The following is a 17663-nucleotide window of genomic DNA, read 5'->3' on the forward strand; positions in this document are numbered from 1 at the left end:
ATATATATTATGTTATATGAGACCATGTCAAAACTGAGAATACATCTTATCACAAACCACGATATACCTCCTGTTTTATTTGCAAAAACTTAATAAAGTACTTCAGCTCCAAAATACAAAGCAAAAACTCATACAAAGACAAAAAAAATAATCTTTCTTTCCTATTGTTAAGCTTCTTCATGAAAGCAAGACGTGAGTAGGTGTGTAGGAGGTAATTCCTCCAGCAGTCATGCATATGTTCCAAATATATGCTGAAAAATACTGGGCACTCAGGGGTTTAAATAATTCAAATTATAATAACTTTAAGAGAAAGACTTTTTTTTTTTTTTAATCAAATGAAGTACTTGTTCAGAAAGTCTTAAATTTCCACCATGCCGCCTCTTTTACAAGTCTGATCAGAAGCCATTTACTGCATCTTTCCTACCTATTCAAAAATAATCTTGGGTGTCTTTTAAGTTGGGAGATGAGTTACTGCTGTCATTTAAATGGTTATCCCAAAAAGCAAGTGCGAAGGAAGCAGTTGGAACACAGCTCAAGTTGTTTATTGTGCTAGCTGGGTTTTCTGCAGTAACTCAGCTCTCACTCAAGGCTGTGTTGGTCCTGCAATGACAGATCTGAACCGGGCAGCAGAAGCTGCTCCTGGTACCGTCTGGTGCCCGAGGCAGGAATGTCTGATCCCTCGTGGAGCCGTTGCCGAACGCCGTGGGGCTGAGCATCCTTGTGTAGCCTCTGCTGCTGGCCGGTGGCATCTGCTACACGAGCGGGTCAGACACCCCTGTGCCAGGTATCGGTGTCTGACAGGGACTGGGGTGAGCAGCCGAGACCAAAAGTGTGGCTGGTCATCTGGTTCTCTGTGCCTGTCTCTGTGTTTGATCTCTCTGATTAGCCATTAATAAGGCAAGTGATGCTCACTGAATGTGCTGTGGTATGCTGTAGGAAGAAGCTTATTTAAAACACTTGAAGTGTTACTGATAAAACCAGGGTGGAAGCTTCTTATGGCTTTGGCTCCACTGAAGTCATGGTCATACATTCTTGGGGCCTGTTGCTTTATGTGACTTTGCTGGAGTTAAACTTGGAATCTGCTTATTTTGAGATTCTGAATCTTTTATGTGACTTTGCTGGAGTTAAACTTGGAATCTGCTTATTTTGAGATTCTGAATCTTTTGTTACTCACCTGTAGAGCAGAACTGTGCTGGGGAGTAATTATCTTAATGTAATTTTTGTTATTTAAGAAATAGAAGTCTGTTTTTTAGGAGGGGTTGCGCATCCTGGTAGAAGAGCACAGCAAGTTCAGATTTCATGACTTTTGATTATGTAGGTATGTTGTAGCTATAACAATTGCTTACACAGAGTAATATATTTAGCTGTCCTGAATGCAGTAGTTGCACTAGTTAAAAATTATTGCTTGCCATTGTGTTTTGGTTTTGTTTTGTTGTTTTAAATCCCTTTCTCCATCTATTTTTGCCCATACTCCTCATCTGGGTTATCACCGTCACGTGGTGTTCCCCTGCACATGCTTCTCGAGTTCCCTCCTGATCTCTCCTTTGCATATGCCTCACTGTTGCCTGCCTCCCTGCCTGCTGGGAGATGCTGGGAGCCATCTGGGCTGCTTTTGTTCCTCGCTTCTCCGAGCGTGTCTCGCCTGATGGTGGCTGTCAGCAAGGTCCAGACCCAGCAGTGCCATTGCCGTCTGTGGTGGCTTTTGCTTATCCTTGTATATTCATAGAGATCCAGTTTCTTATTCTCGTGTCTGTTGGGCGTCCAGGCTCTCTGCAGCACAGAGTCTAAACACCATTCTGAAGAAAGCTAATGTGTTTAATCGGGTTTTTTGTAAGCCGGTAATGGCCCACAGACTGGAGTTCAGATCAGTTTTATTTTATCTCTTGACTATAGGGAAGGCCAGATTCCCCTACATATTTGGGGAAGCTCAGTTTGAGAGTTTGTGGTGAATTTTACGAAGGTTCTATCCTTGTTGAATTTGTACTTCACTTGGAGACATAAACATTGCCTTTGGCAAGAAAGCTCCTTCTTGGCTCTAGTAGTAGCAGGTACAAGCAATGTGAACTTTTTTTTAAACCCAAGAAAGTTCTCTTAGTAGGTATGTTTGCCTTTCCATAATCCTACTAGTGTTTAGGCTGTACTGTTCATAGGGGACCATTTTTGTAGGTGGGAACACTGTGGGTGTCAGCTTAAAACACTCTGCTGAACTATCTCTGTGTTCTCTTAAGCAGCAAAATCTGAAGGAGTGCGTGACTGTTCTTTGTGACATGCTAATTTGAAGATTTCCCCCAGTGTAATCACAGAAAAATGCTGAATTTGGTCGTATTCAGTGCTGTCTTGCTGTAGCAAAAGTCTGAAAAATCAGAATGCGTCCCTAGCAAACTTTTCTGTCTTCAAGGAATGAATGCTGTTCCTCCTGTCCTTTATTATACACTATCACGGACAGGACTTTTCTTAGCAAAAGTATGATGCAGAGATAATGGTGCAAACTTGGTAACTAAATAAGACTTCAAATGTGGATGTGGTGTTACTGCTTCAGACTGTTATTGGAAAATAGACAGTGACTTCAACTTTAGTCTTATTGCAAAAGCATCTGATATTTGCAGCCTATTTGCCACCTTTCTCATGTCTTTGTTACCTTTGTTGCTGGGCACTCTCCATCCTGATAAGTCATAATTATGTATGCATCTAACTACTTCTATTTAAAACACCCTCCTGCAGCCCCCTTATTTTTATTACATGTACCTTCACTAGATGTTTCTTAGTCATGTGTGTATTTTCCAAATGACAGCTGGTCTAACCCTTCCTCATATCTACTTCTTTCCTGTTCTGAGTGTCACTATGAATTAATATTTTAAATTATTTGTAGTATCTGTTTGTGATAATCAGTTTCTGCCTATGGTAACGTATGTCAAAGTTTTAGCCTTTTTAATTGTTCCCACTTGTGCTGTCCTTTCTTGTAGCATCAGTGAATAATGGGATGTCATTTAAATAGATGGTGTGCCATCAAGGGAGGAGCAGACACCAGAGTTAGAGATGAGAAATTTGTGTTATATGAGGAAGAAATAAAGTTGGGTTATTTTGGAAAGGAAAAAAGTGGCAATATATAAACTTATTGAATTAAAGAGTGCTTCTGTATCAGGTGCTGCTCTTTATTTTCCCATGATACAGAACAATGGTCGCAGGCAGTAAGAATGGGAAAGCTGGTTAAAAACCTACCAGTGCTCTTGTGGCTGTTGAGGAACTTGGGCTGTTTGGAGGGTTTAATATTGTTAATTTGTTGTGTTTGTGATTTCCGCATTTTTTCAGGTCAATGGATTGCTTGTACTAAGATTGCCAGAGGTAAATAGTTAAGACCAACGTTGGCGCACCTCTGGTTTTGTTGGTAGGGAGGGGGTCGATGCAGCTTCTTGCAACATTCTCCTAGTGGTAAGAAGGGGGAGAAGGAGGATTTAAAGTGAGTGCGCTGACCTTGGACTCAGTGAGGAGCAACTTTTATTTCTGATGGAAAGTCTTGTCTTTATGAGGTTCTCCATGGGAAAGAAAATCTTGTATGGAAGTTATGTTTGGATTTTTGTAAAGAGTCTGGTCAAAGAAGGCAAAATGTGATTTGGGATTAATTTTATAAGATAGTTCTGTCCTCCCAAAATAATTGTCTCGTTGCAGTAATACCCATGAAAGCTGAGATAGATTATTTTCTGAGAATGGGCTGATTTTATTGTGGTGTTTGTTTTGATGTACAAAAGGTGAAAAAACAAATGTAGGGTGATTTGTGTGTCTGTGAAAGGAAACCATTAAGAATCTGATCAAGGATATAAGAGCCTAATCCTTCTCTCTTCCTGCCATTGGAGTTCGCTGCCCAACTTTTGAAACATTTGCCTGCATCTGAGATGGAGACTGAGGGATTCACTCTTGGTAGAACTGATCTCTATGTACAGGAGGAGCTATTCCCTGTGCATTTAGTCTTCATAAAGAAAGCTGGAGCATGCTTACACCACACCAGAAAAATGTGTTTGTACGTATGGCTTGGACAGCTTTTCTGCTTGGCTGATCTGTGCCAACACATTCCTTCAAACTGCATCAGTCTGCTTGTATCCCAAGTATAAGAGAGATGCTGACTGCTGAGGACTCAGTCCTGCATTTACAATAATACAGAGAACCTCCATCTCTTTTTTCTTCTTTTTTTCCCCATTCTTCTTTTTGACTGTGGGTTGTAAAGGAGTTTTTTACACTTGATTTCACAGGCTATTTTCTCCTAAAGTTTACAGTTTCTGCTCTTTTCAAAAACATTATTTTTTTCCCACTGGCTGATTTACTGTCAGTGGCTTGAGGAGAATCATCACAATTGTCTGTGTTCTTCCAAGAAGAAGAGTGAGAAGGGAAGCGAAGACCTTGACTTTCCCATGTTCTTTCCTTGAACAGACAAAAACACAGTAAAGGTTTTTCACAACTACACAGAGAAAGTATGGGATTTTTGTAAGCACATGCAGGATTTAGATCTTCTAAGATGCTTATTTGCTTTGTTACAATTTTGTCATCAAATACATTACCTTAATTTTTCTCTTATTTTTTTTGTTTTGTTCAGACTAGTGATAGCAGGACATAATGAAGTAGAACAAACTATGGTTTGTTTTGTTTGTTTGTTTTATGAACTGCTTAAAATGAAAGGGAGGAAGGAGTTACATTACTTTCTTATTAGTTGTCCAGGCTTTCAGTTAAGTTTAGTGGTCCTGAAAGTTTTAGTGCTAGTCTGCCTGAGTGTTTCTAGTCTTTTGTCAGTTTCTCTTTCCCTTGCATGAATAATCGCCATTTGAGTCAGTCGTAGAATCATAGAATGGTTTGGGTTGGAAGGGACCTTCAAAGCTCATCCAGTCCAACCCCCTGCCATGAGCAGGGACATCTTCAACTAGATCAGGTTGCTCAGAGCCCCGTCCAGCCTGGCCTGGAATGTCTCCAGGGATGGGACATGCCTCTCTGGGAAATGTTCCAGTGTTTTGCCAATAGTCCTCATGGATCTGGTTGGTAGGTGCTGCTGTTGCTGTTCCTGTTCTATATCTAGACAGCCTGGGTAGCTGAAAATGATGTAATTTTATTTATAATTTGTGTTATCTAGGAACTCTGTTTTTACAGGGCAGTATCTTGCTGTGCTAAAACCAGATCTTTGTCCTGTAGAACTTTTTATAGGTTTCTCGTAAGACAAAGGAGAAAGCAGGTGGGTGTTGGCAGTACCGTCAGGCAGTGCAGAAAGGAAGGCAGTGTAGCTGGAAATCGTTTCAGCATGCCAAGAGAATCTGACCATTATCACACTGATTTTTAATTCCCTGTAATCTGGGTGACACAGAAGAGTTTGAAGTAGACAATTAGAACGAAAACAGTGGACGTGTGGGTACTTTGGGAGGTTCTTCCAAGTGCAATGGGCACCTAGGGTACATTTCTAACCCTGATGTGCCAAGGGGATGCTGCACGCTGTCTTCAAGGACCTCGGGCTCCCCTAAGCCAGTGTTCTTGTAATTTGAAATTTGTGCACAGAATATGTGTATGCTGGGCTTTCCTCTGAAGCCTTAAATTAGCTGCACTTCAAAATATAGTACTTTCTCTGTAGGGATAACTGCTGTTTGCGTGCAGGAAAGACAGCAGGCTGTGAGCTTTAAGCTCCCTCTGGTGGCTCTATAGCACAGTTGAAAGCTTATTTGTTGCACAGGTCTGTTCTGGACAGTTTTGAGAGTTGAAATGCATAAAAATTATTGTGATTTTAAAAATCCATAGAGAAATATGATGTGCCATATGCCTTTCCAAGGTGTCAAAGGTCTTGCATAATCAGAGTTCAGAAAAGCAGAAGAGTTAAAATAATGTAAAGACAGAGGTCTCTTTTCTGGTTAATGTAAGCACAAGGGGGTATTTCCCTTTAAACCTTAAGTTTCTCTTCTCTTTTAGTGGTGCCATGATTTATGTCCCTGGAAGTGCCCTTAAGTGTTACAAAACAATGTCCTGTAGAGATCATACCAGTTTTTAAACTCAAATATGCTTTGCTAATGCAAAATAGGTTCAAAATCAGGTAGTCTTGATTTGCTCTTCTTGCTCTAAGAATGCGAATATAAATGACCCCAGACTTGCAAGATGTTATGCTTTGTCACTCATACCCAAGGGATTGTTCCTGACGTGGCTGCAGTTAGTGATGCTTCCCGAGACTGCGGAGCTGGGAGCTGCAAGGTCAGCGCTGCGGGAAGGGCAGTGTCACTCCACTCCTTTTCTCCCTGTCCTTGGGCTGGCTCTGGCACTTGTCTGACTTCTTGGTATTTACTGAAGTAACAAAAGAGTGTTTATTACCTTTTTTTTTTTTTTGTGGGCTAGTTGATAGAAGGGCTAAAGCAAGGAGATGACAAGGCCATGCAGGTGAGAGTAAGAAAGGAGTGGGGCCTCTCTTTTTGGTAGCAGAGTTACTAAAATAAGTCACTTGACTCAAGAAATTTTATTCTTAGTTCTCACAAAACTTCATGGACCAAAGCTGTGTGTCACTTGAGACTTGAGAGTATTCCGGTGGCATTGCACAGTACCAGAGGCTGTAGATTAAATGTGCCTTGAATGGTGACTGGTGCTGACAAAAGCAGCGTGTCACCAGCCGTTACATCCTGTGCTGTGCTGGCATAAGCTCCTGTGCAGGCTTGTGGTGAACCAGGTTGGGGGACTGGTCCAGAAGTAAAATACCCTGCCTTAGGTGGGATGCCTTTTGGTGATCACTTCCTCAGTCTGGTTCTCTGTGCATTGGCACAAATGTTTGCCCATGCAGTGGGGGGAAAAAAAAGTGGAGACAGCTTTTTTGTCCTGGTTTATTTGCAATAGGACTGACTGAAGTGTATGTTGGGCTGTGGCTGTATAGGTCATTCCTGTGTTTTTGATAACCTGCTCCAAATATTCTTCTGACATTCAATACAGCTGGCTCTGTTGCAGTTAGAGCCCACACAGAGAACTACCACCCTTGAGACTGCAGAAAGCAGGTTGGCTGGTAACAGTCAAAGAGTTTTTATCACAGAAGTGTCATGTGCCCCAGTTCAGTGAGGCAGCTTCTTTACAGGTTTAAATTTGCTTAAAAAGTTATTAGAAGTTTGTGGTTTTGCATCGGGAGTTCACTGAAGCTCAGTGTCCTGGAAGGGTTTGGGTGATTAGGAGCCTAGAACACTTTTCTTGTGAGGAGAGACTGAGAGAGCTGGGTCTGTTCAGCCTGGAGAAGAGAAGCCTGAGAGGGGATCTCATCAGTGTTTATAAATATCTCAAAGGTGGGTGTCAAGAGGATGGACCAGACTCTCTTCAGTGGTGCCCAGTGATAGGAAGAGGAGCAACGGGCACAGACTGAAGCACAGGAGGTTCCATCTGAATGTGAGGAAAAACTTCTTTGAGGGTGTCAGAGCACTGTCACAGGCTGCCCCAGAGAGGTGGTGGAGTCTCCTTTTCTGGAGACACTGAAGACCTGCCTGGACACATTCCTGTGTGATCTGCTCTGGTGAACCTGCTTTAGCAGGTGGGTTGGACTAGATGTTCTCCAGAGGTCCCTTCCAACCCCATCCATTCTGTGATCCTGTGGGTACCACCACGGAGCTTATTTCTTTGTCAGTTGTTCAGCAGCATGTAATGCCCCAAATGTGCAGAAGCGTTGCTGTGCGTAGGTCTGCATGCAGCCTGCCGGTCCGAGCGCGTGGAAGATGGGCTCACGCTGCCACCTCTGTGTGTGCACAGCCCAGCGTGATCCGCCGCCAGCCCGCAACTGGGCAGGGACAAACCCTCCTTTGTCCCCAGAGCTGGTAGGTTGAGCTGTCCTGTATATGCTCAAATCGCTATCCAGGGAGGGTCTGCCAAGAACTGGCTGTAGCAGAGCAGGTTTGTGAAAGAACAGAGCATTTATTCTGCATCCACGAGGCTTTTTTGCAGCCTTCCTCATCCACTTCTGTTGCTCCCTTCCCAAGGCATTTATGATATCTGCACTGGAAAAGTTGTGAGTGTCAGAAATTTGCTGTGTAAGGAGGAGCAGAGCTGTTTGTTAGGACCCCTTTGATCTGAGGATCAGCAGTCTGCTTTCCCATGCTTCCATTAGTCAGATTATTGAAGAAATGATTGAGGAGCAGCAGCTTTAATCTGTGGTGTTATTAGCTCGTATTTGAATCTTCTGTTGTCTGTGTTTTGTCAAGGGTGAAAGAATTAAATCAGATTTGTTATGTTTTATTTAGTGGAAAATATTTCTCCTAACTTAAAAACCTTGGTCTTCGTGCTAAGGTCTTTGTGCTTTTATTCCTAAAGCAGCAGGTATAAATGAAAACCAAAAGATATGTGGCACATACATTCTCCTTGGATTACCAGGGACAGGAGTTGAATTGGGAAGTTCAATTGCAGTTCAGTAACCTCCTCTATCACCTCGACCAGCTCTGCAGTTTGTAGTCAATCTTTCTACGCGTGCACGTTGCTTTCTCAAAAGCACATCAGTTCAGCTTACGCTGCCTTGTGGTATCAATCCCCTCTAAGAGTATTTCATAATGTGGGCTTGTCCAGATAAATCCCAAATAGCAGAAATTGGAGAATATTAATGGCAAAAGCAGAGATCAGCATGGTGTTGTGAAAGCTGATGTTTTCTGCAGGGTTGTTTTTACCTTGTGGGGCAGCAGGGGTGATCCTGGGGTTGCTCGGTGAGGTGGGGCTGCAATACAGGCGGCAGCTCTTGTCTCTGCTCTGTCAACAATATCACATCTTGCAGTGATCCAGGTTACTGCTTAGTTTTGTGCTTTACCTGTAGGTGATTTTCAGGTAGAAGCCACCACGGAGCTGCCTTTGGGCAGCAGTGGAGCAGTGGGTGCTACCTGGCAGGGTGCCCTTGCTGTAGGGGATGGGTCTGCAAGAGGATGGGTGTAGGCAGCTGGGGGAACCACTGTAGCCATCCCCAAACAAGCTGACCCCTCTCCCAAATTGAAGCACTCACTCAGGCTTTAAGAGATCAACTTCAATGTCAAACACTAGAGGGTAGTATGTTACTACCAATGTTCTGTTTTAGAAGTTATCCATAGTCATGATTTGTACTCCCATGAATTTGTTACACAAATCAGTATTTTTAAACAAAAGTAGAACTAAAGGAAAAATAGTACTTTGTTTCTGTGGCGGTGAGCATGGCATGCAATGATATTTTTGGTTTGAGTAGAAAAAGGATTGGATTGAATGTAGATCTGGCTTTTATCTTTCTTCAGAAACGTCATTAGGAAGACAGTACTTTGAATTATTCACTCTGCCTGATGTCTCAGTTGTGTGACAAAACATAAATACACAGCAGTATATAGGAAGAGACCGTGACTGAGAAAGAACAGGCAGTTTTACCAAGAGATACTTGGTTTTGATGTTTAACAAGGCAAATATTTATAAGTTCATGACATTGTTCGTAAGTATTTACAATTGGGGTGAGGTTTTAATACTCAAATAGCTTTTTTTTTTCTCTTTCAGGCACCACCTTCCATGGTCAATAATGAACAACGCCAACATGCCGAGCACATATTCTTATCATTTAGAAAATCAAAATCACCATTTGCTGTTTGCAAACACATTTTGGGTAAGCTTTAATAAGTGAAGCATATACCTGTTTTTATAACTGGAACTGTGGCGTTCTTCTGCAGCTGGGAATACAAACATCACTTTTGATATTTTTTGTTGGAGCATGAAGCCTATTGCTGCCCTTTGGTTTCGTTTCTGGTATCTTTAAAGCCTGCAATGTGTATCCTCATATAGTAAAATTCCTAAACTGATTTAATAGATCCAAGTTTGCTCTGCTACATGATTATTGTAATACTGTATAATCTGTGGAGCTTGTAGAACTGCCTGTAGTGTGATCGCTTGGCTTCATGCTTCCCATTGAGTCAACCCATGATGCAGTTTTATATATCTCACCTTTTATCAGAAGTTTATTGTTTTTTAACAGAAATGCTCTAAATGTGGTTGCGTTCTAAGCCTTTAAAAAGAAATCTGTTTTTACAGGTGCAATAGACACTTATTAGAGTTTGGCAGCTAAATAATGTGAAAATGGCAGGAGCAGTAAGCGTGTCAGGTCCCGCTCAGCACTGCTGTACCCACCAGGTGTGGGTGCTGGGGGACCAAGGGGCAGTTTCAGTGAAAGCTGACTCTGAAACCTGCTGAGGAAAACCTGTACCTTTGTGGAAAAGAGCACAGGCCAAAACAACAAAAAGCAACTTGTCTTTCAAAGAATTTGCCAGAATGAACAGAGAAATATTAGAGTTATGTTTAAAATATTATTTTCTTGATTGCACAGTAAGTTTTTAAAGTTATTTCTAAATTTACTGCAATTCATGAACGTTGTGATGTTGATGTTGCAGGCCTAGGACTGTGTTATTAAATTACACTGTGATATATAGACCAGGTTGTGGTTCGTTTCCTACACCCAATCCCCAACCAAAATTTTTTCTACAAATGAGTTTCTTCTAGATTTAGTATATTATGTTAGTACTTCATCTGGTCCTGAAGACTGTAAACATACTTTTTGCCTTATGGGTTTGCAAAATTGATACTTTCTATTTTCACATTGATTTTTAGATAATTCTAAGTGGGCTAAAGAACATCCTTAAGTAACTTTTGGTCTCTCATAAGTGATACATTTGTCACTGCTCAGAAGTAAATAACACAAACTTATAAGTAGTTGGTAGTGCTGTAGTGCTAAGGGATACATCACTGCATCTTGTTTTCAAAGAAAGGAATACAATTTAGCATTGATAATGAAATACCACTGCAGACCTTTTTTTTTCCTGAACTGTGGCTGGTTGAAAGGAATATGATCTTGTTTTTAACACCTCTTGGATGTCTAGAAATATTGCATCCTTAAACTGCTCGTGTGCTATCCCCATTGAGAAAGCAGCATGTTTCCACGTGGGGCAGGATTTTCTGGGCAGCGGCAGTTATGATGCTGAGACCTGGAACCAAGAGACTTGCCCTGAAACTTTGTGCTTTGTGAGTAATTGTTTGTGCAGTCTGGGCACAAAGAACAGCTGGTCAACACTTGGGAGGTGAGAAGAGAGAGGCAATGATTATGAAATTGGGAACTGGGCAGAGAAACAAGCTGTTTGTGATGGATAAAAGAGTTAAAGTGCACTAAAGGGATATGTGCAGGTAAGGAAGGGTAGGAGCTCGAGGATCAGAGTAGATGGGTTTAAAAAGAGACAGGGAACAAAAGTGGTCAGGACAGGAATTGGAATGGAGGTGGAGATGACAAGGATGTGGATGGTGTTTGTGGAGAGCAGAGCATACGGACAATGCAGGGAGAGCCATGGAGAGGATGAGCGTAAGTACAATGCGGCTTCTTTAGGAACCTGATGCTGAACCCAGGAAGCATGAGGCCCAACGTTCTTCTGCTGTGAGCTTATAGCCCTTAAATGTACTGGCACAAGTCGTCCTGTGTTTCTTTAGTAACTTCATGTGGAGGATAGTGGCGCTCTGACTAGTTATAAGCTTACACCGAGCGCTGGCCGTGTGTGCTGTTAATGATTGCGGTTGTGCATCTGCAGTACTTGACGCAAAGGAGAAATTCCATCCTCTTTTCTTTTTCTTTTTAATAACATTCTCTTTTTGTGTAAGCTTTGTGCAGTTTGAAAAGCCAAAGACACAGAAAATGCCACAATTAAAATTCCCATACAGGAATGATCTGTGCATGTTAGACATAAACATTCATCTTTTAATTAAGTGCTTACTTAGTTTTTCAAATTAAGCCATGCAGATTTAAAGGTGCTTTATTTTGATTTAAGCATGTTTACCTGTGTAGAGTTTAGATTTGGAGCCTGATGAAATTACCTAAAAACATTTTAGCAAATTGGCCGATATGTTTAATACAGAACTTGCATGTGAAGGAAACATATATTCTGAATTTTTGTGTATATAATCAGGGGAAGAAAGTTTATTTTGTGGTCATTTAAAGCCTGTCATCCCTTGACTGAGGCTTTCTTGAATAAACCCAGTTTTTCTAGTTCTGGCAGGCTGCCCACCGTACCTCAAACCCTGCTTCTTGCTCAGGAATTTTATTGCACCATTTAGTAATTTTATGCTTTTGCCACCCTGTGGCTGCACCTTTTCTGAATGCTCTTTCTGTGTTTCCTACAGAGCTTCGAATGTTTTCAGACTCGCTACTGAGATACTACCTGCTATTTCTAAGTTATTTTTTTTTAATAGCAAAAGAACAAAAAAAAAAAATCTCTGTATCTTTCTGTCATCACATAAATTAAATTCAAATTCCAGTTTTTTTCCATAATTATATTTTTTTAGTAATGCAAACTGTCACCTTTTTCCATAACATCTTTTTCTAGTTTCTTTAGTGCATTTATATAGAAAGCGGTCAGATATTCAGATAATAAGGGCTAGCAATTCCTACACTTTGTTAGAAAGCTGTATTTTGATTATCTCAAATAAATGCAGAAGTTTGAAAATAACGTAGAAAATGTTAAACACACAAAACTTTTGCTGTAGTAATTAAACACAAGTTTTATCTTTATGTGTTACTGGACTTGCTTCTCATTGCCATCCATAAAATACACGTAATTTTATGCCCTGTCGGTTGCAAAGTCAAGCACACGAATGACAGAAGAATCTTCGGTTCTGTCATGCCTGACAGTTTCATCGTATCTTATTGTATTCTGATAAATCTGTCTTTTTTTACTTCATTTTGTTCCACAGTTGCGTTAGCGTTCTTGTTCTTGATTCTTGGCCAGTCTCCTCACACAGCCAACTTTTCTTCCTGAGTCTCTGACTCAAATAACATTGGACAATTTGATAATCGGGTTATTGGTTTCCTCTGTGTTTTGAGGTATAAATTCTTTATCTGATTTCATAACAAAAAAAAAAATCCATTTAATAATAAGTTAACTAATAATAAATTCCATCAACTTTTTTTTTGTTAGAAATATATACAAGCTAAACACATCTATGTCTTCTGATACTCAAATTGCCTTTCTTTTTCCCCACAGAAACTAGTAAAGTGGACTATGTCCTTTTTCAAGCTGCCACAGCGATAATGGAAGCAGTTGTAAGAGAATGGATTCTCTTGGAAAAAACTAGCATTGAGTCACTGCGAACATTCCTTCTAACCTATGTCTTACAAAGGCCTAAGTAAGTATAGAAGAAACACCTCTGAACATGTGGCAATCTGTATAAAGTCCGGGTTACCCCTTTGTTTCCATGGATAGCAGTGGAAGACCATTTCAGCGATAATTTGTCTGCCATTCTTAACACCTAGTTGACTTCTGTGGAGTTGTCAGCTTTCTCTTAGGAATTCACACAAAACGTTTGAAAAATAAATGAGTTTAAAATTTTCTTGAGCACTGATGTTCAACATTATTTGCAAACGTATTTCTGCAATGTTGTTTACAGCCTTCAAAAGTACGTTCGGGAGCAGATTCTCTTAGCAGTAGCGGTGATAGTGAAACGGGGATCATTAGACAAATCGATCGACTGCAAAAGCATTTTTCATGAAGTCAGCCAGCTGATCAGCAGTGGTAACCCCACTGTGGTAAGTATTTTATTTTCTTCTCCAAATTTAAGCAATCTGTATCAGCAGCATGAGCTACATACTTAGTGACTATAAAATCTTGTCTACTTCTTTTATCTAAAAATAAAAATCAATAATAAAGTTGATAGCTATTCAAGCCATCAGTTACTGATGCATTGCATTGCTAATGCAATGGTTTGGGGTTTTGTCTGCTTTTCTAATTAAATAGCGTGATCCAGAATGGATTTTCTGGCAGGTCCTGCACACGCTCCGCTCCCCTCGTGTCTGTGCTCAGCTGTCGGAACCAGCCCCGCCACCGGCACAGGCCTCTGCTGTTCTCGGGGGGACGGGTAGGGGGAGAGAAAGGGGCGCGAGGAAGTGAAACGTGGAATGGAAATACAAAACTTACTCTAAATTTAATGTCACACTACTAGGGGTAAGTGTTACCTTCCATACGGAGCTCAAAGTGGAAACAAGGTGTCCAATATCTATCTGTGCATTTAGTCAAATTCCGTTTGCTATGCCAGGAGATAAGTTTAGAATAGGTCATAATAGAGGCATGTAACTAGAGATTAAAGAGAGGTGATTTTTCTCCTACCAAATGCAAATCGAAGATTATGTAGATTCCATGCTGAAATTTTTAACCAAAGCTTTTCTTGAACAAAAGAAACCTTGAGGGAATGGACTCCTAACATTGCCGAGCATTTAGAGCAGCAGTTGTAGTGGATGTGAGCGGCAAATGTTTAACTCTGAAAATTCGATCAAAGTGTACTAGAAGTAATGCCACTCATGTCATGGTCCTAAAAATAGTGTGTCACCTCTGAGCACAAGTGATATCCCTCCAGGGTATGGAAATTTCAGTTACACTTCGAAACTTTAATTTCACTCTTATTTAGCTTACGGAGAACATTTCAGCCATTTTTGGTTGTGCATAATTGGGGTAGGAACGGGTATTTTTTTAGGAGAATAATGTTAAGTTTATGCTTTTTTTTCCAGGGAACATAGCCTTGTTATTAAAACAGAATTAAAACAGATTTCAATGTTTTTTTGCATGCTGGTGTGCATGCTTATGTAGTTCGTACGATCTTTCTATAAAGACGCAAAAGTGAAGTGACTAGAAACCTGGGTGTTGGCAGGGAAGTCCCCTCTGAACTAACTTTTACAACTGCAGAGGCTGCACTGTGCATTCTGTACGTGCACGCTGCCCCGAGCACAGCGCACAGCGAGCTGGGGCCGCCAGCTGCGAGGCTGTCACCCTGGGCTGCGGCACAGGAGCTCTGCCGGGGAAGGGGCAGCGTTTCGCTCTTTCACTCGCTGCCACCGTACAGAGACCAAGTTTGGCTCAGCTTTTTGTTTCCCTTTATCCACCCCTCTTCACAAGTATTACTTTCTCCATAGTTTTTCCAGAGTATTTGTGTTCAGGTTTTAAATGGCATATTTACAACCTCTTTAGTATATAAAGATATTTTCTATTCCAGTATGCTAATACAATATACTAGCAAAAAATGACACAGAGTGCTGATGGAACATCTTTTCTGTAAGACACAGTATATGTTCATTAGTCTTTGGCAAGCTTGTTTTAGACACATGCTGCCATGTACTTATGAAGTTTTAAATTATGAAATATTTCTCATCCATAGTAATGTTCTTGTAATCTTCTGAGACTTTGCTGCGAGAGAAACTCTGGTACTGGCACAGCTTCATGTGACCCAGGACTTGGCATGTGAAATAATAAGCAGTAATAAAATTGTTTGTTAGCGCAGTACCAGCCTCAGCTGAGCTCTCGGTGGGTTCAGGGCACGCCTCTTGCCTAAATATGTAGTAAGTTTGAGAGGCTGTGTGAAATTATTCACACAATGAGTTATCCACTTCTCAAATATGAGTGGATGTTTTTATTGGTGCCCCTGTAGCATTCAGCCATGCCAATCAGGCTGCCCCACTGCCCGGCAGGGTCTCAGCTGTGGGTGCTCAGGGTACGGTGTGGAGCCAAGGGGTGGCACTGCCATCCAGACCCAACATCCCCTGCCAGGACAGTGTCACAGAGGTGTCTGCACTTCACTGGACAGGTGTTTACATTAGTTATTTATAAAAACATGCCTCCACCCAAGTCAGGGCAATGGGCAATGGGAGATCAGCAGATGTTTTCCAGCACTCTGTGCCTCCCTGGCTTCTTCCACATTTTTTATCAAGTCTTTCCTGTGATGTACTGTGCACTCTTGACTCCAGCGTTGTACTCCCAAGTTTCAGGAGTCCGTCACACCTTTGTGACTCCCAGTTCTCTATTGAGTCCCTTGGTTCCTTTCCATGTCCCTCCCAGACTTCTGCTTTATGTTCTCTTCCCATCTACTGCCCACGTGCTTGTGTTCTCCTACCTGAGGTTCACTCCAGCGGCTGCAGAAGAAACATGTGGCATCAGCAGCAAGTCACTTCTTATTTAAAAATGCTTAAAGCTTTCAACATGACTCTAAGCCATTGGGAATGGGTTTCTATGTGTGTTAGGCTGAGTCAGGCCCATGGGGTAACAGGGAAAGAGTGGATGGAAAACTCTTACAAAAGGAGAATGTATTTTGTCACCACAGTAGGGAAAAGACACTTTTTGGCCCGTTCAGAAAGGGAATGTAAAGAACTGGAGGCTGTATATGATTGAAAGGGCTAGCTTAAGCTGCAGGTTTAGCTGGATAATTTACATAACAGTTTGTAATTGAAAGTAATTTTTTAAAAAGCAAAGTGGTCTCTGTCCTGCTTGGCGTTTGCTTTCTCCTCTCTGCTGGCTCTGAAGCTTCTTGGCCCTCCTTTATCTTACAAGAAGAAAGTAGGTGCTGAATGTTTTCCATTCCCTGCAACCCTACACCCAGTTCCTGTCAAACATCTGTACTGGTTTTGTGTTTGTTACACTAATGATCCATAAAATCTTTGAGACTTTTCAGTTACGTGTTGTGTTAGATAGGTGTAACGAGGAGAACAGTGAATGTAGATAGTACTAAGTCATTTGCATGTGTCCTTTTGCAGGATTTGGTATGCTTGATATCTTGAGTATTAGTTAAAAATACTTCTTGGATATTAGCTTAAAATATCTTTAGAAATGGATTCATTTTGAGGATGGAACTTGAAAGTATGTTGAGTAATGTGCCAAACTGACATGGGAGCGAGACTGGTGGATGAACTGTTGAGAATGAAAAAGCAGAAAGGAGTTTGAAAGGAAGAGAAGGAGAGGAATCATGATGAGAGGAAGAAAACAGAGGTTCTGGTTTTGTTTTTCCTGGCTCCTCCTGTAACATCAATACAAGCCATCTTCCTGCTCATGAAGGAGAGTCTGTGATCTCCCTCCAATAGCAATTTCAGGATCTCTTTTTAAAATCTTTATCTCTGGGGTACAGAGCTTCTGGCAGCAGACACAGTGTCACGGGCCAATCTTAAAACGCTAAATACATGGTTTCTATCACTCATTTCAAGATTTTGGAGAAATGTGTGGGCCAAGTTCTTCTCAGCTATAAATGGCTTGAATTTCTTGGCCTTTTCTTTTTTGTTTAGAATACTCGGCTTTTCATAGCTGAAGGATTTTGCATGTCCTTCATCCCTGCCAGAAGGACAGGAATCCTGGCAGCTAAGGTGACTGATTCCCAGGAGGAGGAACCAATCTGATGGACTTTGTTTAAAACTGGACTGGGATATGGGTCGCACCTAGATTTCTTCCAGAATATGAGTAGGCAGATGCAGAGGGGTCCATCTGCTGTAGTTTTTTAAGAACTACAACACATACAGGGGAATGTATTCTAATATACCATATATATACACCATACTTGAAGCCCAAATTTTCCTGTATGACTTGTCAAGACTTACTGAAAGGGCTCTGGGATCCTAACAGTTCCTTCCCTCTTGAAAATCTGTTGGTCTGTTCCCCAATGTTGATGGTTGGACTAGAGAGGAGAATTCAGATGCTTCAGGTTACTCAAAAATTGCTCAGGGATGTGCCGTGGGTGGATCCATATGAACAGTGGGAAGTTTTAATAAGCATAACTCTAGGCATTCATCTTCATTGAAATTAATCTATCAGTAATAATGGCTGCATAGATAAGTAGCTACATTTATTTAGCCTGTATGGTTTTTATTTCTATCCTTTAAGATGAATTTTACTTCTGCATCCCTGTCCAGC

The 17663-nt window shown here is 41.2% G+C and overlaps 1 protein-coding gene across 1 annotated transcript in view; it reads left to right on the plus strand.

The window, feature by feature from the left end:
• The window catches only part of XPO4 (exportin 4), a gene marked incomplete at both ends in the record, with an annotated part of 77235 nt that overhangs the window by 13638 nt on the left and 45934 nt on the right, over positions 1-17663 (plus strand). The window contains 3 exons of the mRNA XM_080349065.1: positions 9475-9580; positions 12990-13131; positions 13393-13531. Coding sequence (XP_080205191.1) covers positions 9475-9580; positions 12990-13131; positions 13393-13531 — 387 coding nt within the window. The remainder of the gene's footprint in view (positions 1-9474; positions 9581-12989; positions 13132-13392; positions 13532-17663) is intronic.

Source organism: Nesoenas mayeri (genome assembly GCF_963082525.1).
Source record: "Nesoenas mayeri genome assembly, chromosome: 1".
Taxonomy (NCBI): Eukaryota; Metazoa; Chordata; class Aves; order Columbiformes; family Columbidae; genus Nesoenas; species Nesoenas mayeri.